This window comes from Zonotrichia leucophrys, chromosome 21 (genome assembly GCF_028769735.1).
Source record: "Zonotrichia leucophrys gambelii isolate GWCS_2022_RI chromosome 21, RI_Zleu_2.0, whole genome shotgun sequence".
In the NCBI taxonomy this organism is placed as follows: Eukaryota; Metazoa; Chordata; class Aves; order Passeriformes; family Passerellidae; genus Zonotrichia; species Zonotrichia leucophrys.
The window spans coordinates 5461711-5488022 of record NC_088190.1 but is presented as its reverse complement, the minus strand read 5'-3'; the positions used below and the strand labels follow the sequence as shown (position 1 = coordinate 5488022).

Sequence of the window (26312 nt, the reverse complement as noted above, 5' to 3'; positions counted from 1 at the left end):
CTGGGAGTTGCAACCTGTTGTGAATCGAAGTCACCCCGAGGAAGGACGAGTGGTAACTCAGAAATGCCCTTTTCTCCATGAGTGCTCCTTATCAGGGGGGCTGAGGTGCCCTCCAGCCCAAGATCAATGCCCTGAGCCATCATTCCCACTTCCATTCCAACAAGCTTCTTACCCAGTTCAAAGGAGCTCAACAAAATAAGATTTTCAACCATTTAAAGAGCTGAAGGCAAATAAAAACCTCCATCTACTCTCATGATATGGGCACAGAATGGAGTGCACTTCATGATTTTTGATCCCAGGCTGTGTTTTCCCAGTGCTGCTGCATCACCTGTGCTGTTTTATCCCTCAACCTTCACAATAAACATCATCATCATCCCTTCCTCAAGGTAATTTTCACGTTTCTTCCTTCCCTGTGCTCTCTCATTCAGAGAAAAGTGGATAAAAAGATCATGTGTCTGGGGTGGTAATTTCACACAGCTTTGTAAAACCACTTATCACCTCATCTCCCTCTCCAGCATGAAGATCACCCCGCAGTTTTCAAGATTAGCAAAGAAAAAGCTCCTTAAATGAAAGCCTTTTTTTTATTTATTATCATTTCCTCCCTACTCATACAAGGGGAACAAAACAGCTACAGAAACCTGACGTGTTTTTTGTCAGCAGGGATAAGGCAGAGCTGGTAGCTCTCTACAGCAGCAGCAATCAGGAGGAAATCAGGAGTAAATACCTTTGTTTTGTGCATTTCCATTCATTTTTCCATTACTGTGCTCTGCATCTTCATCTTGCTCATTTAATTGCTCCAGAGCCAGCTGACGCCAGCTCCTCAAGGAGGCTTTTCCAACCCAAAACCCATCGGTCCTGCAAGGAGACAACCAAATGTGTGGCACCCCAAAACCACAGCTCCCTTCCTCAGAGCCCAAACAGAGGAATTTTTTAGGAAAAAGCTGTTTAAACACTTGTAAAAAGCATCTTTGGGACTTCCATACCCTTTGACTGTCATCTTCAGCAGGTTGGTGACTGTTTTGTAGTCCTCGTTCAGCTGGTTCTTCAGCCTCAGGATCCGACACCTTTCCACCACACAGTCCTTGCAAAGTGCTTTGACTGGGTGGGAGGGAAAAGAAAAAACAGGTTTTTACATTATTAATTGCATGGTTTATTGCACAGGTCGTTTCCTGCTGGTTTGAAGGCCTTCAGATAGGTGTGTACCAACTATCCTGCCTGAGGATGGGCGATTTCATGTGTAAATGAGGAAATCCTGGGGGTCACAGCCCCATCAGGCCACGTTTGAAGCTTAAAGAAGCATAAAATACTTCAAATGAGCTGTGATCTGTTCCACTGCTTCACAGATCTGCTCTCCCAGCTCCTGCAGTCACAGCGAGCCAGGGCAGCCCAGCACCCAGCCACAGGAGGCAGGAAATGCCAGGAAAACAAACAAACAAACACCTGCATTGTGGCACTTCTGACAGCTCAACCCAGAAAATCCACCCTCCTGCAAGGCTGGAGGACCAAAGGAGTGGAAATCCTTTAGCTGGGTGTGGATTTAGATTTGCATCCTGGAGCAAGAGGAGAAGGGAAGCAGCGTGTCCATCCATCCTTTTATCCATCCCTCCCTCCCTGCCAGCCATACTCAACCCACAACCCTTCAGGCAATTCCTTCCACTTGACTAATAAACCTTGCCCTGCTTTTCCCCACAAAGGCTGCCTGCGTCACAAGCAGTTTCTTCCCTACAAGCTCCCAGTAGGAGCTGAGCTAATTTGGTCTCAGTGGGAGTTACTGAGCAACTTCCTAAAAGGAATGAAACCTGGGGCTTGATGAGGGGATGTCCAAAGCCTGGAGGGGCTGGGCTGACCCTGAAATGCAGAATGGGTGGTAGATGCAGGAGCAGGCTAACAGGTAAGTGCTTCCTTGGATGAGGTGACAGACAGGAAGGGATATTTTTGGCCTAATATTTCGTAAAACCCAGCCCACACACAGGAGCTGTGGGTGCTCAGAAAATAATTGTCAAGAGTTTGGAGTGTTGCATGTGCAAGTTTTATTTTCTAGAATCGCCTTCAAACCTTCCAAGTATTATGTTTCTTAAGCCAAGTGCCCCATTCCTCTACAGCAATTCCTCCAGGAACAGCCCAGGCCCAAAGCAGACCCTGCCATCACCCTAAATGCGTTTGGGAAATGGTAACAGAATTAAGTGGCATTAAAAAAATCCACTGGAAATAAGGCAGCACTAAAGCCATGCACTGAAATAAAGTTAAGATGATGAAGGATGGCTCAAAACAGGGCTGGGAGCAGAACAAGGCTCCAGAGCACAAGGCAGGAGATGTTACCGTTGAGCCGGGGCCCTCCTCCGTATCGGCGGTAGAAGAAATCGGCCACGTATTCTGATATCCTCTTCATCAGGGAGATCTTATCAGGATGGAGTTTGCCATGGGAGCACAGGCAGGCTGTGTTATCAATAGGTTTGGGAGGAGTGGACTCATCCAGCCACTTCTGCAGCCATTCCAGAGAGATGAAGTCGTAAGGGGAACCTGGGAGGGGAGAAAACACAAAGAGAAACAAGACCACACATGTCAGCTCCAACACCAGGTGGTATTTTACAATTACTCTTAAAAATTAACAGGCAATCACTGTGGATTAAATCTCTGAGGTACAAGTTTTCAAAGGTCTGATCCAGCTACTCCCACCCCATTCTGAGCTCAATGTCACAGACTTGGAAGACAGGAGCTTCGTGAGATTAAGATGTGCAGATCATTTTGGATTCAGCAATCAATATGCAACAGCTCCAAGGAGGAATGGGAGTGCTTTCAAACCTTTTGGGGATTACTGGAGAGCAGTCGAGGAAAGGGGAAGGTTTTCCTATCAGCCATCAAGGGACTGATATAATATTTAAATCATGATCATACATTCCAGGCTTTTTCTACAACAGAGACAGTTCACTGGGGTAATTTGAAAATTAAAGGCAACAACAGCAGAGATGAAATCAGTGTTCCCCCTGTCTTTTCAGCATACAAATTTTCAGTGTCTCTTAAAATTTTAGGTGAGAAAATTCTAAAATTTACAGTGCCAATGGAAACTTGCTTAGGTTTTTTGCTGAAGCAGTGCAGCAGGTTTGCCCTTGTTTGATGAAAAAGAAATACAAAGCCGAGGTTCAGGAGCAGGTCAGTGCTCGTATGAGCAGGTTGGGGTGAAACCCCTGTATCTCAATACTGAGGCACAATATCACTACACAAGCCTTCAGTGGATGACTGGGAATTTAGGAAGAAATTAGGAAGAATTCAAACCCATTCTGTGCTGCCACGAGGGCAGCTCTGAAACCGTGGGGAAATGCACCCGTCGGTGACATTTATAACTGAGCAAAAATCCTTTACATTTCCTAGGAGGGAGCAACAGAGGAAAATACAGGAGACAGGAAAACACAGTGTCTGCAGCTTGCACTGGAGCTCTGTGAAGCCTCTTTTCCTCCACAGCCTCAATCCACGGTGTTTTCATCTTACGCAATGCCCGCCGCAGCCGTGACCTCCAGAGAATTGCGTCGCTGTCAGAACCGGTTTGCTAGTTTGGGATGAAACTGCCTCCCCCAGAAAGGAGGGTTTTCTGGGGCAGGCTCCACAAAGCTGGCAGAAAACGTGTCTGCACAGCTGCAGAGACAGCCCCGAGCTCCACAGAGATAGGACCCGGAGCAGAGCTGGAATGACGCTGCCTCCAGCTGTGCTGGAAGTGCTGTGCCCATGACGTGCCAGCAGCAGGCAGAGGGTGCCTCAGGGCAAAGTTTCAGGTCCTGTCATCTCTAAATTGGGGCAGAAGAGCTTCACCTGCACTTGTAAAAAAGATTTTTTTTTTTGAGATTTATTCCTCTGTCACATCAGAACTGCCGAGAGCAAACTCTTTTGTTCCTGCTGAGGAAAAGCACACTGGAACTGTGCTGCTGCTCCTTTTCACGGGTGACTCAGGGCAGGTTCATCCCTCCAGCACAACTCTGATCTCACAGTGACATCTGAGTGCTGCTCGGGCTCACGGGGAGCTGTGACACCTTCCTGACACCTGCATCCCCAAACTGGAGAGGCAGATGCTTACAGGAACAGGGGTTTGCTCTTGGGCTACTCCAATCTCATGGTGGACTCTGAGCATCCAGTAAAAAAAGCTGAACAGTGAATTCTCTTACAGGCCACACAATTAAATAAATCCACTTTTAAGTCTTCAATTGTAATTATTCTGCAGTTTTTAGGAGAGGTACATAGTGATGACAAATTCTCAGGGCTGGATGGATAGAGCAAGTTTTGTAGGAGATGGGTGAGAAAAACAAAGTGGGAAATAAAACTCAGTGTGCTGAGGCAACAAGACACAAGGGGAAGGAGAAAAAGCTTAACCCCAGTCTCCCTACAAAACTGAGACATGGAGCAGGGAAGCACTGGCAGGGATGGATCCAGTAATTTTCTGCTGGAGGTCAGGCATTCTCTCAGCCTGTTACCTGCTGATGAATCGGGCTCACCAGCTCCCAAACCTGCTGTGAGCTGGCAATTTGGGAGCAGGCAGTTATTCCGCCTCGATGATCCTAACGAGCTGAGCTGCTCACCAGGCAGAAGAAAAGAGTCACAAAGCATGAGGCTGACGGATGGGGAAGGAGCAGGAGGGGAATTAGCGATGCCAGAGGCCATGAGAATGAGCAAAGAAAGGAGAAAAATAGGTTAAGGCAGGAAAAGAAGCAAAGGAAAACAAATGTAAGCATGCATGAAGCTCTCCCCTCACGGAGGGCTGCGGGAACGCCTCCCAGCCAGGCCACAGGAGTTGGGAGTCAGTCACAAATCATTGCTAAGCTTAACAGCTCTACTACAGCAATACTCCACAATGTCTTACAGACCAGCTTCGGCGGGTAACCTTTGGTAGAGCTCCTTCACCTCCTCGTGCTTGATCTTGCCTCTGGCCACGCTCTGTTTGCGCATCTCGGCCATTTCGTTGCACCACTCCTCAAACTTGCAGTTATCCCGCTCTACCAGCTCCTGCAGAAAAGCTGGGAAAGGAAAAAAAAAAAAAAACCAAGAAAAACAGGAATTGAAGGGAAAATGCCAGCTATGTTAATTACCATGGGTTATCTGGGGACAACAAACCTAAAAATTCCCTCCCGCAGCCTTGCTGGGCGAGGTCTTTCCCCAAGCCAGGCATGTGGATGTTGCCCTCTCTGATACTGAAGGTTGCAAATTATTAAAAGCAAAGTTTTGCACCCAAGAAAATAATTTACTTGGGGTTGGTTGCAATGTTAAGTGCAGCTCCTCTGTCCTTCCTCACCATTCTGAGAGGGAAACAAATTTTCACCCTCTGCATACACCCAAAGCCTGTCACGACCTGCGATCCAGCACGCTGCAAACCCAAGGGCAAAGAGCCCTCAGGAGATGGGAGATTAGCCAGGGCAGATCAACAGAAAGGTGAAGGAAATGGGGATTTTTGCTGCCACTGATGGAAAAACCCCAAACAAACCAAACCTCAGCAAGGAAAAAAGAAGATAAACCACTTCCCTCAGAGGGCTGGTGCGAGGGAGCAGTGAGGGAAGCTCTGCTTATCTGAGGCCTTTTCCTATTTAGAATTATTCTGAAGAGCTAAAATAGCTGCAAAAAAGGTTAATTCTTGACCAAAATATCCACCTTGGGAGAATATCCAATATTACAAACTAACCAGCTTGACCTCCTTGAGATCAGAGCCAAAGTTACGTCTCTCCACTGTCCCGGAAAAGCAGCTTTTTAACAGCATCAAAGCAAAATGCCTCAAATTTACAGTTCCATGAAACCTCCCCACAACCACAGAGCTCGACTGCTGCCCTTCACTCCCTGTTCCCTGGCAGGATTCCACGGGAAACAAAGGCAACCGCGGGGCTGTGCAGGAATTTGGAGCTGGGTGGGGAGGTTTTTGTTCAGTTATTGTTTTGGGCAGAGGGGTAGGAGGAAAGGGAGAGCAAGAAAGCTCAGGAAACAGGCTGAAAATACAGATCCAGGCAGGAATTAGTGCTAATTCCTGAAGTTTTATGTCTTGGAGGGTGTGTTTTAAACAGGGGGGGCTTGGGAAAGGTTTGGGGTGTTATTAGAGGGGAATCAGGTGTATGATTTACCCCCTCTGCAGAGACCCAAAGGGACCTGCCACCTCTGCTGTCCCCACTCCACAGCAAATGAGGGAAGGGGGAACACACCTCAGCACCAGGGGCCTAATTAGTATTTCTAATCAAGGAGCAGCCTAGATCAGAAACATGGAAACCCACAGGAAACATGAAACCCACAGGGCAAAGCCCACAGGGAGCTCTGGCACCCCCATAATTCTACAGCACAACACGAAGGCATTTGGCCCAAATTCCCACTGGGGGCTCAGAGCCTCTTTATTTTCATGTCATTGATTCCTGATGTGGCAAAGCTGAAGCAGTCACAGAGGGAACCTGACATCTGTCAGGATTATTCACCTCCTCGTGCCTTGCTGATGACATTTAACCACACTGCTCTCCTGCAGGATGTGAATCCCAGAGGGATCATCTCCTCCTGACCCCTTCCCAGCTTGGCCAGCTGGGTAACAAAGCAATGTCTGAGTGGGCACATGGGAGGGATTGGCAGTTTAATGTTAATTAAGTGCTGGGAAAACTCAGGGGTTTCACTGGTCAAGACACCAAGGTGCCACACAGCACCTTTGGGGCTCATGGCAAACAGTCAAAAACCATGGAATCCTGCAGTGGGTTGGGAGGGACCTTGAAGATAATTTTTTTTTTCACCCAGGGACACCTTCCACTATCCCCAGTTGCTTCAAGCCCCATCCAACCTGGCCTTGGGCAGTGCCAGGGATCCAGGGGCAGCCACAGCTGCTCTGGGCACCCTGTGCCAGGGCTGCCCACCCTCACAGCCAGGAATTCCTTCCTAATATCCCATCTGACCCTGCCCTCTGGCAGTGGGAAGCCATTCCCTCTTGTCCTGGCACTCCATCTCTTGTCCCAGTTCCCTCTGCAGCTCTCCTGGAGCCCCTTTAGGCACTGGAAGGAGCTCTGAGATCTCCACAGCAGAGGGGCTCCAGGAACTTCCCAGCTCTAAAGGGGTCTTCAAGCAAAATTCTGCCTCCTGGTCCACCTGGAGCATTGCAGGGACTCACCTGGCACCTGCACAGTGAGGGATGGAAGGGCAGGACCCCAGGACTCACCTGGATAGTGAGGGATGGACAAGCAGGACCCTAGGACTCACCTGGCACCTGGACTGTGAGGGGTGGACCCTGTGGATCCCAGGGACTAAGGTAGCACCTGGACAGTGAGGGATGGCTGAGCAGGACCCCAAGGACTCACCTGGCACCTGGATAGTGAGGGATGGAAAGATCCCAGGGACTAAGGTGGCACCTGGACAGTGAGGAATGGACCAGCAGTACCCCAGGACTCACCTGGCACTTGCACAGTGAGGGATGGAAGAGCAGGACCCCAGGACTCACCAGGACAGTGAGGGATAGACAAACAAGACCCCAGGACTCACCTGGACAGTGAAGGATGGTCAAGCAGCACCCCAGGGACTCACCTGGCACCTGGATAGTGAGAAATGGAAGAGCAGGACCCCAGGGACTCACCTGGATAGTGTGAGATGGAAGAGGAGCACCCCAGGGGCTCACCTGGACTGTGAGGGGTGGAAGAGCAGCACCCCACGACTCACCTGGCACCTGCACAGTGAGGGATGGAAGAGCAGCACCCCAGGACTCACCTGGACAGTGAGGGATGGACAAGCAGAACCCCAGGGACTCACCTGGCACCTGGACTGTGAGGGATGGAAGAGGAGGACCCCAGGGGCTCACCTGCACAGTGAGGGATGGACAAACAAGACCCAGGACTCACCTGGCACCTGCACAGTGAGGGATGGAAGAGCAGGGCCCCAGGGACTCACCTGGACAGTGAAGGACAGAAGAGCAGGACCCCTGGGAGGACTCACCTGGCACCTACACAGTGAGAGATGGAAAAGCAGGACCCCAGGACTCACCTGGACAGTGAGAGATGGAAAAGCAGGACCCCAGGACTCACCTGGATAGTGAGAGATGGAAGAGCAGGACCCCAGGACTCACCTGGACTGTGAGGGATGGACAAACAAGACCCCAGGACTCACCTGGACAGTGAAGGACGGACAAACAAGACCCCAGGACTCACCTGGACAGTGAGGGATGGACAAACAAGACCCCAGCACTCACCTGGCACCTGCACAGTGAGGGATTTCTCCCGGGCCTGCAGCCTGTACACCAGCATGTAGGCGTTGCGGGAGCAGTGCGTGCCCTTGCCGCACTTGGGCTTGCGGGTCTGGGATTTCGATGGCTCCGCTGTGGGAACAAAAGGCACGGCCTCAGCAACACACCAGCTCCTTCCCTGGCCCTCCATCAACGGCATGAGTGTGCCACCCAGCCAGTTTCTCTGTGCCAGGCCTCTGTGCCAAGCACTGGGCTTGGCACGGCTCTAAATTGTATCCCAAAGAAAGCCCCAAATCTCTCCAGCCTTTCTGGGTAAATCAAAGGGACTAAATTTAGGAGCCTGCTCTGAACCTCCCTTCTCAAGAGCCTTTCTTCTCTCCCCAGTGGAACTTCTCTGAGCCAAAAGCCACTCTTGGAAAAACATCCTTTCTCCCTTTTGCCTCTTGTTCTGCTGTCCTGACTCCAAAGAAAAGAGTCAAATCCTCAGGGAAGAAAATCGTATTTACAGGTGATGGTGGATATGAAAAAAAACACAGCAAAGCTTTTAGGAAGCCAAGAGCCATGGAAAGGGTTGTTTTTGAGCAGCTGCTGGGGGATGTAAAGTTGTGTTGCAAGAGCTGCTGTTTCCAGATGGATTCTGAGGCAAGGAAAACACTTATCTACAGCTGCAGCTTCAAAAATCAAACCATTCAAAAGAAAGAAAAAAATTAAAGGGACAACGTTCCATAAATTGAACTCTAAGTGGGCCATTGAATTATTAAGTTTCTTTCCCCCAAATTCTGAAAAAATTCATGTGCCTTTCCCCCCACACCATCTAGGGGACTTCCCAGACTCTATTTATTTGCATTTTATCCAAGAATTTTCTGAATTGTTCCCATCTGCATGGCCAAGACTCTCCCCCCCACAGTCCTTCAGTTTATGTTTCTGACCTTCTCCTGCTGTTACATGTATTTGTAACAAAGAAAAGCCTCAGTTTTGCCTGGAACAGGCAAATTACATCAAAACTTGATACAAATATTGAGCTCCAAGCTTAAAGAGGCTCCTAAACACACTTTACTTCTATTTTCTAACCAGCCTTGAATTGAAATACGAGAAATAAGAACATTTACAGTTAGGCATGAAACTTAATAAAACTGAGATCATGAAACTTTATAAAATTGAGGTCACAGCAGTTGACTTGCATTTCATTTGTTGCACGGGGTGAGTGGGGAGGGTAAACACAAAGGCTGCTCAGGGCTCAGTTTCCCTGTGCACCACTAGATGTCCGGCCAGCTCCAGCCTGGGCCAGCTCTGAGCAGAGGAAGGAATTTCCCCATTGCAAGGGGAAGGGACAGAGTGGTGGCACAGGATCAGGGACTCACTAAGGCTGGAAAAGCCCTCCAAGATGATCAAAGGCAACCACTAACCCAGCAGTGCCAGGCCCAGCACTAACCCTGTCACACACTTTTTGAACACCTGCAGGGATTGTGACTCTACCACTGCCCTGCACAGCCTCCTCCAATGCCTGACTGCACCTTCCATGAAGGATTTTTCCCAATGTCCAACCTAAACCTCCCCTGGCTCATTCTGAGGCCGTTCCCTCTCTCCTGTCCCTGTTCCCTGGAGCAGATCCTGACCCCCTGGCTGTCTCCTCCTGTCAGGAGCTGTGCAGAGCCACAAGGGCCCCCTGAGCCTCCTTTGCTCCAGGCTCAGCCCCTTCCCAGCTCCCTCAGCTGCTCCTCAGAAGCTCTCCAGACTCTTTTCCTTGTGCTCCAGACCCTTCCTCAGCTCCCCTGCCCATCTCTGGACACATTCCAGCACCTCAAGAAACACAATGCAGGTGAGAACAAGGAAATGGGAGAAGGCTTAAGGGAGCACTTAAATCTGCAGCTTTTTTTTTTTTTTTCTCTTAAAGAAAAACAACATTCCATAAATTCTAACCACAGCAAAGCATCCTGGTGGGTAACAATTCCTGGGAATGGATTGCTTGCAGTGCAAGTGAATTTCTTCATCATTTCCCTGGCTTTCCCCGCTGTGAGCACCTGCACTAGAGAACACTGAGCCACTACAAAACCATTTCAACTCCAAAACGAGCTGTTCTTATTTATTGACTGCAGAGTAAGAAATTCACATCCTCAGCCCAAGCTTTCCAAGAAATCTCCAAGAAATTCTCCAATCCAGGAACACAGTGATATGGGCAGGACACAATGAGCCAGTAAAACAGAAAAGAACCAAGGAAAAAGCTCAGAGTAAAAAGGCAGTTTTAGCTTCCAAGTTGTTATTTGGATCAAAACCTTTTTTACTGCCTCCAAGTAAAACACCTCAGTGGAAACAGAACCATAATGTGTTAAGGAAAACTGAAAGCATTCTCCTTATCTGTTCCAAGGAAATGGCAGCCGCCTGTTGCTCCCTGATAGGAACCCTCTGCCCGTGTTATCAGCATCTTATCTGCCATGTGGCAGCCAGAAAAATACTAGAGCAGCTGATCACGAGGTGTAAACACTCACACGGGGCTGAAACAAGCAAATCTGGCTGTAATCACCAGGATTGCTCTTTGGAGGAGCAGGACGCCAGTGCTTGTGGTAGAAAGAGTTACTTTAAAAAGCCACTCACAACTGAAAGGTTTTACCTAAATCTTCCTCAATTCCCAGCTGGAGTTTCTTCCCCTCCATCTTCTCGATGTCTTCATCGTTGAACTTGTACCACTCTCCTGTCTGTGGGTCCTTCACGTGGGCGATGTAGTGCCCGGAGTAGGCGCTTACTCCACGGTGTATGAGCACAGCGCTCAGCTCGTACACGTACACCCCGTCTGCAAGGCAGGCAGCACTCACACACAGCTCTGCAGCCCACAGAGTCCATCCTTCCTGCCCTAAAACCTCCTGTTTGCACCAGGCAGCAAAGCCTGCACTTGAACTCACAGCGCTTCAGGACGTTGCTAAGAGGTTGTGGTTCAGTAACAGGGATGTTGTTTGAAATACGGGCTTCAAACAAGTCTGGACAGAATTTTCAATCAAAAATTGAGAGGAATTCAATCAAAATTTCGAGAGGAATTCAAGCAGAATTGAGACGAATTCAATCAAAAAATTCGAGAGGAATTCAATCAAAAAATTCGAGAGGAATTCAATCAAAATTTCAGAGGAATTCAATCAAAAATTCAAGAGGAATTCAATCAAAATTTCGAGAGGAATTCAAGCAGAATTCGAGAGGAATTCCATCAAAATTCGAGAGGAATTCTCAAATTCGAGAGAATCATCAAATTTCGAGAGGAATTCCATCAAAAAATTCGAGAGGAATTCCATCAAAATTTCGAGAGGAATTCCATCAAAATTTCGAGAGGAATTCCATCAAAATTTCGAGAGGAATTCAATCAAAATTTCGAGAGGAATTCCATCAAAATTTCGAGAGGAATTCCATCAAAATTTCGAGAGGAATTCAATCAAAATTTCGAGAGGAATTCCATCAAAATTTCGAGAGGAATTCCATCAAAATTTCGAGAGGAATTCCATCAAAATTTCGAGAGGAATTCCATCAAAATTTCGAGAGGAATTCCATCAAAATTTCGAGAGAATTCCAGCAGAATTTCGAGAGGAATTCCAGCAGAATTTCGAGAGGAATTCCAGCAGAATTTCGAGAGGAATTCCAGCAGAATTTCGAGAGGAATTCCATCAAAATTCGAGAGGAATTCCATCAAAAATTCGAGAGGAATTCCATCAAAAATTCGAGAGGAATTCCATCAAAATTCGAGAGGAATTCCATCAAAAATTCGAGAGGAATTCCATCAAAAATTCGAGAGGAATTCCATCAAAAATTCGAGAGGAATTCCATCAAAAATTCGAGAGGAATTCATCAAAATTTCGAGAGGAATTCATCAAAAATTTCGAGAGGAATTCCATCAAGATTTCGAGAAGAATTTCATCAAAATTTCGAGAGGAATTCCATCAAAATTTCGAGAGGAATTCCATCAAAATTTCGAGAGGAATTCCATCAAAATTTCGAGAGGAATTGCATCAAAAATTCGAAAGGAATTCCATCAAAATTCAGAGGAATCACAGAATCCCAGAATGGTTTGGGTTGGAAGGGATTTTAAAGCCCATCTTGCTCCACCTCTCTGCCATGGGCAGGGATATTTTCCACTATCCCCAGGCTTCTCTGGGCACCCTGTGCATCATCACCCTCACAGGGAGGAATTTCCTCCTAAACAGAATTAAAGAAGATCTGCCAAGAAGCAATGGGCAAAGACAACAAAAAACTGCCCCAAACTCACTTTTTTGCTCCATGAAAGGCTCCATGTCCAGCAGCTCTGAGAAGCCAATGTAGGTGTTCAGCTTCTTCTTGTGGCCAGTTTGTCTGTGTGGAGGCAAAGCTGTGGCTCAGGGCACAGCAACAACAGCTCCCATCCCAAAAAAACCTCCCTGAGAGGCTCAGACACCTCCAATTAAAGCAGGAAGAGCAGGGTGGTGACTTCCCCAAGAGCTTCCAGGGTGTTCCCACTCACCTGTCAAACACAAAGCGCATGAGCTGCAGGTTGAGGGTGCAGGGCAGGCTGAGCAGCCGGATCTTCCTCGTGGCATTCTGCTTGCTCTGACAAGTCTCACAAAAATAACGATTGTCCCCTTCTAATTTTTCCTCCTGAGTGTGGAGAGGCAGAGGGAAAGGTCTTGAGAAAGTGTCAGCACTGAAAAGTCAATTGAGCTACTCAACAGCTGGAGAATGAGAAGCACCAAAGTTATTTTAACTATTTAAGTCTCTTCTCAGCTGCTGCCCAAATTTTTCTGAGTTAAAGACACACTAATGACTGCACTTTATAGCATGGTCATAGCAGGCTGCTCTCACTTTAAGGCAAATTTCAGATTGAATCAAGCCCATTTCAAGTTCTCCATCTCTTACTCTTGTTCCTTGCTTGGCTGAGTTGGTTTATACCAAAGAAAATAATTAAATCACCCCTTTTAGGAGTTCACATGGACCCAGTTAATGTAAAGCCACATTTTAGCCTGGAAACTACAACCCTCTCTGTTCAGCCACCCAAAATCACCCTGCAGGAGTCACTCACTGCCTAAGCAGATCCAAGGGCAGGGTTAGGCCAGAGGAAAATTCCAGCCCCTCTAAAAACGTCACAGAGTTGTTCTGTGTGAAGGAGGAGCAGACAAATGTCAAGTTCTCCAATTCAGGAATTCAATCTGTGCACCCAAACCAGTTTTTTTTCATAGCAGACCTCCCAGGCAGAGCAACTGGTTTGCTGAGTGCACCAGAGCAAGCAAGGAGCTCAAGGAAGGGCTTCAGGTCAGTTCTGTCCTAAATAGTTGGAGTGGAATCCACACCTTAGTGTGCCAGAGCTGAATTTCATATCCAGAGAAATTTTCAAGCTGAATTGAGGGCACTTGCAGCTGTTCCTGCAGCTATTCCCAGCACTCCCTGGTACTTCTGAGAGCACATTTTTCAGCAGGGAATGTCTCCTGTTGCTATGCAGATGAGCACTGACACAGAAAACATGGAAAGCAGCCGCTCTCCCAGTGCTATCCGTGACAAAGCAGGCAGAGACTTTCCCCCAACTTTCCTGGCAAAGTATTTTAACTAAAAATGCAACTTTCAAGTGCTTTTTAAAGCCATAACAGGAGCATGTGATATCACAGAGCTATTCCTTGTTCTGTGCCTCAATTCTAATTTTTTAAGTCTGCAGAAAAAAACATTTTCACTTGGATGCATCTCCCTGAGCCAAGTCAGTGGCTTCACCCCAACACTGACCTCGAAGGCTGTGAATTGGAGGAAGGAACTGAAATTCCTTGCTAAAAATAGCAGGAGTCCAACCCCAACGAGCTCATACCTTGAGGAATTCTGTTATACAGTCTGTCAACTGCTTGTGTCCTTGGATGTTTAACTCCAGCTCGTAAAATTTAGACACCAGTTTAGATTCTCTGCCGCACTGGTTGCAGCTGGGATGGGAAAGAAGACAAAAATATATCTGAGGACAGGTCAGGGCTTATGCATTGAGGCTCCCAAGTCTTTAATAAAATATTCCTTGTATAAAACCAGGAGAAAAAGTGAAGTCAGGGCTAAGGAGATTCACACCTCCCCACCATAAAAACAGCAGGAGAAGGTTTAAACAGCTTAACAGCACCAACCAGGACCTGTCACAACTTGCATGTAGAATTTTGTATTATTTTTAAGGTGAAATTCCCAGCTCTGAGAACACAGGAATGAAAATACAACACCCAGGATGCTGTTTTTTGGCTGCAGGACCTGCCACTCCATTAACTCACTTGCAGGTTTAGTTGGTGAACTCTCATTAAAGGAGTAAAAGCAGCTGCAGAACTGTCACAGCGACACCACACACACAGGAACAGGAAAGGAAAAGGCAAATATTTCCCAGAAAGTGTTTCTGCTGCAGCTTAACTGCCTGCTCTGGTTGCTAGGAGGGATATTCTCCTCCTAAATCCTTCTAAAAATTTAAATATTTACAGAAAGGGTCTTCCCAGAATTATTACTTACACTGTGACATAGGCATACTCTCCACAGAACTGCTTTTGCACAATGTTCCGGACATCTGGGTTTTTCTGTTTGGACAAAGTATCTTCCAGCAGGGACATGAACAGCTTGGAAAACTCCTGGGCATCCTGAAAGAGAAAACCAAGTTCATTAACAATCCACCACAGCACAATCCCAGCCCTGTCACTAATTCACTGCTAATTACCCCGAGCCCTCCACACAGGCCGAGCTGAGGCTCCGTGAGCAGCATGGAAAATAAAGACCAGGCAGGAGAACTGAGGAAAACAGAGGAATTTGGCTAAAAGGAGCGTGAGGCCCTCGGTGTGGGAGCACAGCAGGAGCTGCCCTGGCTCCCTGCCAGCCCTGCTGGGGGCTTTGACTTCTGGCCTGCTCCTCCCAGGATTCTGGAAGGGATAAAAACCTTCCTGTGGAGCTTTGGAGCCCCTTGATCCTCCTCTTTGCAGCTGGCCCTGCTCAGATCAGAGGTGAGAAGAGAAATAAAAACACCCCAAAAATGAGAAGCTGTCCTTTGGGTGATCCCAGCATTGCTCCAGAGCTTCCCCACACCCAGCTCAGGGCCTTTCTCTCCTGCCCTGGTTCTTCTCTTCCACAAATAAACAGGTTTTGGTTTCTCTCAGCTGTCCTTGGGTGTCCCTGGTCGGCTTCCTTCCTCTCCTGACCCTCCCAAGGAACACTTGCCAGTGCTCTGCTCTGGCTCCAAAACCTCCCATTACCTCTGCAAGAGGATTTCCCAGCCCTGCCCCTCTCCCAGGCTCTCTCCAGCTGCAGCCCCACAGGGCCCTGCAGCTCTCAGCTCCCACGTGCTGCCCTGGCTGGCTCCTGTGATCCACCTCCCCCTGGGGATCTCCTCAACCCCCAGGAGGAGCAGCCCATGGAGCTCACTGGGACCCTCACTGCAGCTCTGGCTCCTGGGTTCATCCCACCACTCCCCTGGCTCCTCCTGATCTGCACTTAGCACTTCCCAGCCTCATTCCATTGCTCCCTGGGCTCCTCCTTGTATCCCTCTATTCATCCCATTGTTTCATGTGGTGATCCCAGCACTCCCTGGGCTCCTCCTGATCTCCCTGTCCCCACCCCATTGCCCCTGGGCTCCTCCTTATCTCTGCACCATCATCCCATTGTTCCATGTCCTGATCCCATCACTCTCAGGGCTCCTCCTGATCTCCTTGGCCACATTCCATTGCTCCTTAGCCCCATCCCATCATTCCTGGGTTCCTCCTAACTCCCTGTCCTCACCCCATTCCTCTTTGGGACCCTTCTGATCTCCCTCTCTCCATCCCACTGTTCTCCTCCTGATCTCCCTGTCCCCATCCCATCACTCCCTGGACTCCTCATCTCCCTGGCCTCATCCCATCACTCCATATTCTCACTCCCTGGATTCCTTGGCCTCATTCCATTGCTCCTTAGCCCCATCCCATCATTCCATGGGTTTGTCCTATCTCCCTGTCCTCATCCCTCCTTGGGATCTTCCTCATCTCCCTCTCTCCATCCCACTGCTCCCTGTTCTCCTCCTCGTCTTCCTGGCCCCATCCCATCACTCCCCATTCTCACTCCCTCACTCCCTGGACTCCTCCTGATCTCCTTGACCTCATTCCATTGCTCTTTAGCCCCATCCTATCATTCCATGGGTTCCTCCTATCTCCCTGTCCTCATCCCATTCCTCCTCAGGACTCTCCTGATCCCATTGCTCCCTGTTCTCTCCTCCCTCCCCATCACATCACCCCTTTGGGCCCCCTCATCCATTCCTCCTTGGATCTCCTCATCTCCCTCCCTCCTGATCCCATTGCTCACTGTTTTCCTCCTGATCTCCCTGTCCACCATCACATCCCTCCTTGGACTCCTCCTGATCTCCCTGTCTCCATCCCACTGCCCCTGGGCTCCTCCTTATCTCTGCATCATCATCCCATTGTTCCATGTCCTAATCCCATCACTCCCGGGGCTCTTCCTTGTCTCCTTGTCCTCATCCCATTCCTCCTCAGGACTCTCCTGATCCCATTGTTCCCTGTTCTCCTCCTGATCTCCCTGTCCCCATCACATCCCTCTTTGGACTCCTCATCTCCCTGGCCTCATCCTATTCCTCCTTGGGACCTTCCTGATCTCCCTCTCTCCACCCCATTGCTCCCTGTTCTCCTCCTCATCTCCCTGGCCCCATCCCATCTCTCCCTGGGCTCTTCCCTGGGCACTCCTGATGTTCCTGTTTCCCCCCTGCACTCTGTCAGGGGCCCACAGCCCCACCTCCCCCTTCATGTTTGCAGCCAGACCCAGCTGGGAGCTGCCCAGTGAGCACCCAGGGGTGATTCCCAGTTTCTGGAAGTGCCAGGAATCCCCTCCCACGCACACACACACCTGCTGCTGCCCCGTGTCCAGCCCCAGCGCCTTGACAAAGGCTGAGGGGTCGATGTAGCGCCGCTTGCTGTTCTGCAGCAGAGCAAACAGGTACTGCAGGTGCTCACAGATGGTCTGGGGCTCATAGTCTGGGAAAAACACAAGGCACAGCAGGAATTCAGGGGGAGAAGGGATTGCTCCAAGTGTTTCACAACCAGTAAAAGTGATGGGCTTGGAAGGAAAAGTAGTTTGAGTTGTCAGGAAAACTGAAGTGGATTGTGTAGGTGATGACAATATATCCCAGCACAAATAAAGAATAATTTAGGTTGGAAAAAACCCTTAGGATCATCAAGTCCAACTGTAAATATTTACATTCTGCAACTTTCAGATAGGAGGGTGGAGCCAGGCTCTGTTCCCAGGGAACAAGGGACAGGATGAGACGAAATGACCTTGAGTTACTCCAGGAGAGGTCTAGGTAGGATTTTAAGGAAAATTCCTCCATGGAAAGAGTAGTCAGGCACTGGAACAAGCTGCTCAGGGCAGTGGTGGGGTCCCCATCCATGGAAGTGCTCAAACACTTCTGTCTGGGTGTGGCAAATTGGTAGATGGGCTGATGGTGGGCTTGGCAGTGCTGAGGGAATGGTTGGACTGATAATCTTGGAGGAGTTTTCCAACCTTAGGGATCCCAAGATTCCACCCTGCAGTGCCCAGCATGAGCTGTGAGTGAAGGGTTTACACAGCATGCACCAACTACCGCAAAAAACTTCTAATTTACCCCAGAAGGTGAAAAATCATTTACAACCACCATGAAAGAGCAGCAGAGCTGGAGTGGCTGTGCTAACCCAGAGCCTCCCCAAGAGCAGAAAAAACTGGGAGCCTTAATCCTGTGTGGGGCCCAAATTTCAGCCCTGCCACAGCACAGACCAACCCTGACCCACACAGCACCACCACCAGCCTTGGCAAGCAAGCCCAAACCAAACCATCATTTCCAACCAGCTCAGATCACTCTGATCTAGGACTGTCATAGACATCTTTTATGAAAAATCCTTTCCTTAGGATTTTTCCTCTTGAGAAGCTGAGAGGCCACAGGAACAAAATGTAAACTAAACAATGATTATCTGCTGCTGTGGAATGCAACAGGTGGGTCTGTGACTGGTCTCATAAAGTTGTTTCTAATTAATGGCCAATCACAGTCAGCTGGCTCAGACTCTCTGTCCAAGACAGAAGCTTTTGTTATCATTCTTTATTATTCTATTCTTAGCCAGCCTTCTGATGAAATCCTTTCTTCTATTCTTTTAGTATAGTTTTAATGTAATATATATCATAAAATAATAAATCAAGCCTTCTGAAACATGGAGTCAGATCCTCATCTCTTCCCTCATCCCAAGACCCCTGTGAACACGGTCACAGAACATCACCTGGATTAAGGTCAGTTCATTCCCAAAATCCAGATGACAGCTCCAAACCAACAGTGCAGGGACGGCAGGAACAGCCCAAGCTTCCCCCATGAGTTCTCCTGACCAGCCTAACGCCAAGGTGGGGTTTTAGGGAGGGAACAAACCCCTCTGAGCTCTCACCCGTGTCCTTGGGCACGCCGTCCCCGCAGGCGCTGGGGCACAGGTAGAGCGCCTGCCGCAGCTCCAGGTTCAGGAACCACATCTGCAGGAAGGTGTTGACGTAGCACGTGGCACCCAGGTTGGTCAGGCCCACGAAGGCATTCTGGGGAGCAGAGAAAGAGCCAGCTGAGGTCACCTGCCCTGTCCCCAGCGTGTCCCTGGTTCCCGGGGGGGGTTTGGTACCTTCTTGCGGCGCTCGCAGTTGGGGTCGTCGATGTTGTGGAAGCTGTTCTCATCGATCTCGCCCAGCCACGCGTGCTCCCCGATGCCCACCAGGCAGTTGGGGTTCCCCCGGCAGTTCCTCCTGGGGAGCCAGACCCCAGCTGTCACCCCTATGTCCCCTACAGACCCCAGCTGTCACCCCCATGTCCCCCAGGGGCTGGCAGGGTGACACTGGGGGGGATATGGGGAAGCACGTAATGTTGAATGGGATGAGACATGGAAAACCCCCTCCCCAAAAACAGTGGTCATGGGTGAGGAAGGAGGTGGAGAACCAGAGGGGTTTTTAGGTAAAAAAAAAGGGATGCCAGGACCAAGGGGATCTGCTGTATCAGGGAAGCCAGGCAGGGACAGGGCTTGCCCCAACTCCAGGCAAGAAGATGGGTTCCCTTCAGCCCACTGGGATCCCCCATAAACGGGGAGCCAGGCATAGAGGGGTCCCTACAACCCTGGGGTGGGAATATTTCCTTCCATCTGGGAAGCCAGGTAAGAAGAGGGATTCCCTACAACCTCAAGGTTATCCTAAAAGTGGGGAGGAACAAGCAAGGAGAGGAGCTCCCCACCACCCCATGGGGGCTCCCCTGTATCTGAAGAACCCACCCCACAACACCAGGGTGGTGCCCTCTATCTGCTTGGGAGCCAGGTTGGGATGAGGGTCTCCCACCACCCCAGGGGAGTTCCCCTACATCAGAGGAGCCAGAGAAGGAGAGGGTTCCCCACAGTCCGGAGAGGGTCGGTCCCCTGTGTCTGAGCAGAGGGACAGAAGTTCCCCCCAGCCAAGGGAGCCCCACAAGGACACACAGAGCGCTGAGGGCCCAGCCCCGGGGATGGCGTCCCCCAGAAGAGAACACGGGGGAGCCTCCACCGACCCCGCGGGAGCCCGGCAGGGTTGGGGACCGCCCCGCGCCTCATGGCGGGAGGGAGCAGGGGCTCGGAGGGTTGTGTGCCCGGCCCTGCCCCGCGGTACCGGCAGGCTCCGCGCTGGCAGGGCTCCAGCCGGACGCGATAGGCCGCCTCGATGTGCTCCTGCGCCACCGCCTCGGGCGGCACCGTCTCGGTCCAGCGCCACGCTGCCTTCTCCAGCTGCAGCCGCGGCGCCATCGCTCCCGCCGGCGCGCCGGGGCTACCCCGGCCCGGCGCGCTCCTCGTCCCGCTCCTCGTCCCGCTCCTCGCCCCGGTCCCGGCCCGGTCCCGGTCCCGCCCGGCCCCTCCCGCCGCCGTCAGGGCCGCTGACGCCACGAGCGCGACGCGGTGACGGCGCGAGGCGCTGACGATATCGGGCCGCGACGCGAGGGGCTGGAGGCGGGGCTTCGCCATAGGGGCGTGGCTTGAGCGCACAGGTACGGGCTCTTGCGTGCCAGGGGCGGGGCTTGAGCCCTAGGGGGCGTGGCTGTCATGCGCAGCCGGAGGGGGTGTGGCCTGTGAGCGAAGAGGGCGGGGCTCGCTTGATATGGGGCGAAACTGATGCGACATGGGCGTGGCCTGTGGTCAGACGGGCGTGGTCTATGGCACAGTGGGCGGTGCTCGCTGCATTGTGGGGGGCCTGTGGTCATGTGGGCGGGGCCTGTGGCGCGGGGCCCACGCTGGGTCCCACCACCCACACCGCGCCCCCAGAGCCCGCCAGGGTTCCCCAGCTCCCTGCACCCTCCCCCAGACCCCTCTGAGCTCCCCAGCCCTGTACCCCCCCCAGACCCCTCTGAACCCCCGGAGCCCTGCGCCCCCGCCAGACTCCTCTTCACCCCTTGTCATCCCCCGCAGCCCCCCACGCCATAGAAGCCCGGACCCCCTGAGCTCCCACACCCCCAAACCATATCCCACACCCCATACCGCACCCCAATATTGTAATCCTCCCTGTACCATAATCTCCGGGGCCCGCATACCCCTGCATCCCCTAAACCCTCCCACTGCACCCCTCTCCTGTACCCCCACAGCCCCCCCAAACCATCCCGCTCACACCACGCCCCTGCAGCCCCCCTACATCCCCACGCCTCATGCCTCCCATCCCATCGCCCCCCAGCCCCCCAAACACGGCAGCCGCACTGGTTGTCTCTCCTTTAATAGCTGTCCCCGCGGGGGGGTCCCCGCAGCACCCCGATTGTCCCTCGCGCCCCCACCCCGCCGCCACCCCGGGGGGCACCCAGGCGGCCCGGCCGCCCCGGCACAGTTTCGGGGGGCCGGTGGAAGGGGGGTGTAAACATTTTTGGGGGTCCCGGCCCCCTCCCCCAGAGTCACCCCGGGGCAGCGAAGCACCGTTTCCTCCTGGTGGTTTGTTTTTGGAAAAGAATAAACTTGGCCAAATTCCCCCCAAACCCTGTTTCGGGGGGGTTAGGAGGGGCAGGGGGGCACGGGGGAGCCCCCCAGGGCGCCGTGCCGGAGGTCGATGGGGTGTCGGGGGATGCCGGCGGACTCCAGCGCCAGTCCCCGCACGCAGCCCGAGATGCCGGAGCTGAACTTGCCGCCGGTCAGGGCGCGGGGGTCGGGGGCGCCGCCTGCGGGGTACGGGAGGCGCTGGGCGGGGGCTCCGCTGGGCCCGCCCCCCTCCGGGCCGGGACACCTGCCCACGCCTGTCCTGTGTCCCGCCAGGTGTCCCCACCCCATGTGCCACCACCCAGGTGTCCCGTCCTGCGTCCATCCCATGCCTCTCCCTGCCTCCCATCCTCTGCTCCACCCCATGCCCCATCTCATGTTCCACCAGGTGTCTTCCCAAGTGTCCTCCCATGCCCATCCCCTATCCCACCCCATGTCCACCATGTGTCCATCCTGTGTCCCGTTATGTGTACATCCCGTGTCCCATCTCATGTTCCACCTGGTGTCTTATCACAAGTGTCATCCCATGCCCATCCCATGTCCCATTCTGTGTCCATGCCACATCCCACCTTGTTTCTGTGTCCTCTCGCATGTCCATCCCATGTCCCACCCCATGTCCGTGCCATATCCACCCTGTATCTGTGTCCCACCCCATGTGCAACCCGTGTCCCATTCTGTGTCCATCCTGTGTCCCACCCAGTATCTGTGTCCCATCCCATGTCCAGCCCCTGTCCTACCCCATGTCCATCCCATGTCCCACCCCATGTCTCTCCCGTGTCCCATTCTGTGTCCATGCCATATCCCACTCCATGCCCATCCCATGTCCCACCCATGTCCATCCCATGTCCCATTCTGTGTCCATGCCATATCCCACTCCATGCCCATCCCATGTCCCACCCATGTCCATCCCATGTCCCATTCTGTGTCCATGCCATATCCCACCCCATATCTGTGTCCCACCCCATGTCCATCCCCTGTCCCACCCCACGCCTCACCCCATCTACCCCACATCCACCCCATGTCCATCCCACGTCCATCCCACACCCACCCTGTGTCCATTTGTGTCCCAACCCATGCCCCTCGTGTCCCCAGTCCCACGTACCCACGTAGACGCTGCCCTCAGTGTTGGCCATGACGTTGGATCCAGGTGATTCCCCGCTCACCGGCTCCTCTCCGTCCACCTGGAGCTGCCCACGCCGGCCCTCCCTGCGGGGCACCGTCAGCACCTGCACCCCCTGCCCCGCCCTGTGCCACCCCCAGACCCCTGCCCACCTTGTCACCGTCAGCACCTGCATCCCCTGCCCCACCCTGTGCCACACCCAGACCCCTGCCCACCTTGTCACCATCACCCGGTGCCACTCGCCGTCATTGACGGGGTCTTCAGAGGTGATGGTGGCCTCGCCACTGCCCAGCTGGTAGCTGTGGGTGGCACAGTGTCAGTGTGCAGGGCACCTCGGGGGCACCCCATGGGCTCAGGAGACCCCCGGTGTCCATGTCACCCCATGGTTCCCCCTCACCTGAACACCAGGTGCCCATCCTTCAGCCCGAGGCCAAGGAAATCTTTGGCTTTGCCGCCCTCGCCGGGCTCCTGTGGGCACAAAGGGGGGTGAGCAGGGGGCACCAGGACCCCCAGCCCGAGGGGTCCCACAGGCGGTGCCCCCTGTCCCTGTGTCCCCTGTCTCACCACGCCGTGCCACAGCAGCAGCCCCTGGGCGCTGCGCGTCCTCAGCTCCAGCTCGATGGTCTCAGGAGCCTCGGGGGGGCTGCAAGGGGAGGAGGTGATGGAGGACAGCACCCAAAATAGGGGTGGTGCCGTGGGGGGGAGCGCAGCACCCCAAAAACGGGGGTGCCATGGTGGGGAGGGGTGCAGCACCCACTGGGGGTGTCACTCACCCACGGGGGAAGAGGTGCCCAGGGAGGGCCAGGTAGGAACCGTCCTGGAATGCGGCGCTGAACTGCCCGGGGGCGTCTGCGGGGAGATGGGGGGTCAGGGGGGATGAGAGGAGGGGGCCCCGCCTGCATTTTGGGGGGGAAAAAGGGGAAATGGGGGCAGGGACCTACCGCCACCCCCGCTGCCCTCCTGCCAGTCCTGCTCCAGCTCTGCCAGCGCTGAGCCTGCGGGAGAAGAGGGGGTAAAGGGGGGACATGGATCACCTTGGTGTCCCCAAGTGTCCCCCCAACACGTCCCCATGTGTCTCCAGTTGTTCCAGGCATCCCCAAGTATCCCCCAAGTGTATATCCTCAACAGTGTCCCCAGGTGTCCCCCATGTCCCCAGGTGGCTTCACTTATTCCCAAGTATTCCCCAAGCGTGTGTCCCTGCCATGTCCCCAGGTGTCCCTCTGTGTCCCCAGTCAATCCCCAAGCATCTCCAGGTATCCCCAGGTGTCTCCAAATGTTGTCATGTGTCCCCATGTGTGTCCCTAAGTGACCTCCTCCATGTCCCCAGATGTCTCCCCATGTCCCCAAGTTTCCCCACACGTCCCAAACCATCTCCAAGCCTCCCCAGATATTTCCAAGCATTCCCCAAGTGTGCACGTCCCTTGTGTCCTGGGGTGTCCCTGTGTCTTTCCTGTGTCACCCCCATGTCCTCCAGTGACCTGAGATGTCCCACCGTGTCTTCAAGAGTCCCCAGGTGTCCCCCCATGCCCCTCCATGTGTTCCCCCTCGCTGTGCTGGCAGTGTCCCTGCATGCTCCTCCCTGTGTCCCCAGGTGTCCCCCCATGTCCCTGTGCTGTCCCCTCACGGTGCTGGCAGCGGGCCCCGCTGTGTCCCGGGGGGCAGTGGCAGGAGCCATGGACACAGGAGCCACCGTGCAGGCAGGGCCGGGCCGGGTGACAGCCTTCGGCCTCCTCCTCCTCCTCATCCTCGCAGCGCGGGCCTGGGGACAGTGGGACACAGTCACTGCAGGTGACAGGTCAGTGTGCACGGCACACATGGGCACAGCCCGTGGGGCATGCCGGGCACAGGTGTGTGCAGTGAACAGGTGTGAACTGTGTGTGCACAGCACAGGTGTGTGCAGTGAACAGGTGTGAACTGTGTATGCACATGGCACAGGTGTGTGCAGTGAATAGGTGTGAACTGTGTGTGCACAGCACAGGTGTGTGCAGTGAATAGGTGTGAACTGAGTGTGCAAATGCACAGGTGTGTGCAGTGAACAGGTGTGAACTGTGTATGCAAATGCATGGGTGTGTGCAGTGAACAGGTGTGTGCAATGAACATGTGTGAACTGAGTGTGTGCAAATGCACAGTGAGCAGTTGTGAACCGTGTGCACACACACACATAAAATGCACACAGAGTGCATGTGCACACACATGCAGAGCACACGTACAAATGCACACAGTGCACACGCAGCACACACGCATACACACACATGCAGCACACACACGTAGTAATGCACACACGGTAATGCACACGTGGTAATGCACATACACTGCACACATACATACACATATGTGCAGCACACACGCAGTAATGCACACACACTGCACACACTCACTGCACTCATACATACACATGTGCAACACACACATGCAGTAATGCACACACAGTGCACACATACACAGGCAGTAATGTACACAGACTGCACACATACATACACATGTGCAACACACACATACAGTAATGCACACACACATAAACCATAATGCACACACACTGCACACACACACTGCACAGACACATACACACACATGGAGCAATGCACACACGCAGTAATGCACATACAGCACACACATGCAGTAATGCACACGCAGCAATGCACACTCGCGTGCAAACGCCCCCAGCCCAGCCCTGTGTCCCCGCTCTCACCGCGGCTCCCCGGGCGGCACGGGGCGCGGTGGCCGCAGGGCCGCACCCCCCGGCTGCGCAGGAACCGCTCCCGCAGCTCCAGGCGCTTCCCGCTCACCGACACCTGCGGGGACACCGGGGACATCGCCACTGTCACTGTCACTGTCACTGCCCTGCCGCCGGGGGCACTGCCCGAGCGGGACACCAATGGGGACACCAGTGAGGGGCACCGCTCCAATGAGGGGACACCAACAAGGGGACACCAATGGCACCGTCACCCAGCCACTTCCAACCAAGGGGACACCAAGGATGTGGTGCATCACTAACCCAGTGAGGGAACTCCAACAAGGGGATGTGAAGGGAAGTCACCTCCCCAACAATGGGGTCACGTCCCAACCAAGGGGACACCGCCAACGGGGTCATCTTCCCCAAGGGACACCAAGAGGGGTCATCCCCCCAACAAGGGGACATCAGTGGGGGTCACCTCCCTCCCCACCAAGGGGATCACGTCCCCAGTATGGGGGAATCCACTCTGCACCTGAGGGGGTCCCCTGCCCTCCGAGGGGACACAAGGGGGTCTCACCTCTCCGATGCAGCCGCGGAAGGAGGCGTTGGTGGGGGGGCGCAGGGGGGGCTCGGTGCCCCCCAGGTACAGGGGGCTGCGCAGGTTGAGCCCCTGGCTCTTGCCGGGCGAGGAGCGTTTCACCGGGGCGGCATCGTCCACCACCAGCGTCCCGTCCTTGTGGATCCGTTCAGCTGTCACCCAGTGCCACTGGCCCAGGGCCACCGGCTCTGCGCTCCGCAGCACGGCCGGGCCTGTGGGGACAGGGGCTAGTGTTATGGGGGGTGACCAGGGATACTCACGGACCTGAGATGTGCCCTGGGTGATGCTTGGGGACCAGAATGACTCCCAAGGGCCCCAGCGACATTTGGGGACCCCAATGGTGCCAGAGAACCCCGCTGTGGCTCAGGGACTTCTTTCATGCCAGTGAAACCTGGTGATGCTGTGTCACCATGTCACAGACAGGTTTTATGAAAAATCCTTTCCTTAGGATTTTTTTCTCCTGAGAAGCTGAGAGGCCTCAGGAACAAAATGTAAACAATGGTTATCTGCTGCTGTGGAATTCAACAGGCGCATCTGTGATTGGTCTTGTGGTTGTTTCTAATAAATAACCAATCACAGTCAGTCTCGGACTGTGTCCAAGACACAAGCCTTTGTTATCATTCTTTCTTTTTCTATTCTTAGCTAGGCTTCTGATGAAATCCTTTCTTCTATTCTTTTAGTATAGTTTTAATATAATATATATCATGAAATAATAAATCAAGCCTTCTGAAACATGGAGTCAGATCCTCATCTCTTCCCTCATCCTAAGACCCCTGCAAACACCATCACATCATCCCCTCACT

The 26312-nt window shown here is 52.8% G+C and overlaps 2 protein-coding genes across 5 annotated transcripts in view; both read right to left on the bottom strand.

Moving 5' to 3' along the window:
• The window catches only part of USP48 (ubiquitin specific peptidase 48), a 36159-nt gene extending 16107 nt beyond the window's left edge, over positions 1-20052 (bottom strand). For both annotated transcript variants that reach the window (XM_064730543.1, XM_064730544.1), the window contains exons 1-14: positions 19778-20052; positions 18775-18895; positions 18553-18694; positions 16997-17124; positions 14633-14757; positions 13968-14076; positions 12642-12775; positions 12411-12493; positions 10776-10955; positions 8174-8299; positions 4851-5000; positions 2320-2520; positions 984-1098; positions 725-855 (exon numbers count right to left, since the gene is read on the bottom strand). In XM_064730543.1, coding sequence (XP_064586613.1) covers positions 725-855; positions 984-1098; positions 2320-2520; positions 4851-5000; positions 8174-8299; positions 10776-10955; positions 12411-12493; positions 12642-12775; positions 13968-14076; positions 14633-14757; positions 16997-17124; positions 18553-18694; positions 18775-18895; positions 19778-19911 — 1879 coding nt within the window. In that variant the 5' untranslated portion in view covers positions 19912-20052. The remainder of the gene's footprint in view (positions 1-724; positions 856-983; positions 1099-2319; positions 2521-4850; positions 5001-8173; positions 8300-10775; positions 10956-12410; positions 12494-12641; positions 12776-13967; positions 14077-14632; positions 14758-16996; positions 17125-18552; positions 18695-18774; positions 18896-19777) is intronic.
• Positions 20053-20850: 798 nt separating this feature from the next.
• The window catches only part of HSPG2 (heparan sulfate proteoglycan 2), a 45393-nt gene continuing 39931 nt past the window's right edge, over positions 20851-26312 (bottom strand). For all 3 annotated transcript variants that reach the window (XM_064730357.1, XM_064730359.1, XM_064730358.1), the window contains 10 exons: positions 25489-25721; positions 24927-25029; positions 23862-23996; positions 23179-23232; positions 23011-23086; positions 22802-22880; positions 22635-22705; positions 22453-22536; positions 22220-22323; positions 20851-21299 (listed from right to left, as the gene is read on the bottom strand). In XM_064730357.1, coding sequence (XP_064586427.1) covers positions 21136-21299; positions 22220-22323; positions 22453-22536; positions 22635-22705; positions 22802-22880; positions 23011-23086; positions 23179-23232; positions 23862-23996; positions 24927-25029; positions 25489-25721 — 1103 coding nt within the window. In that variant the 3' untranslated portion in view covers positions 20851-21135. The remainder of the gene's footprint in view (positions 21300-22219; positions 22324-22452; positions 22537-22634; positions 22706-22801; positions 22881-23010; positions 23087-23178; positions 23233-23861; positions 23997-24926; positions 25030-25488; positions 25722-26312) is intronic.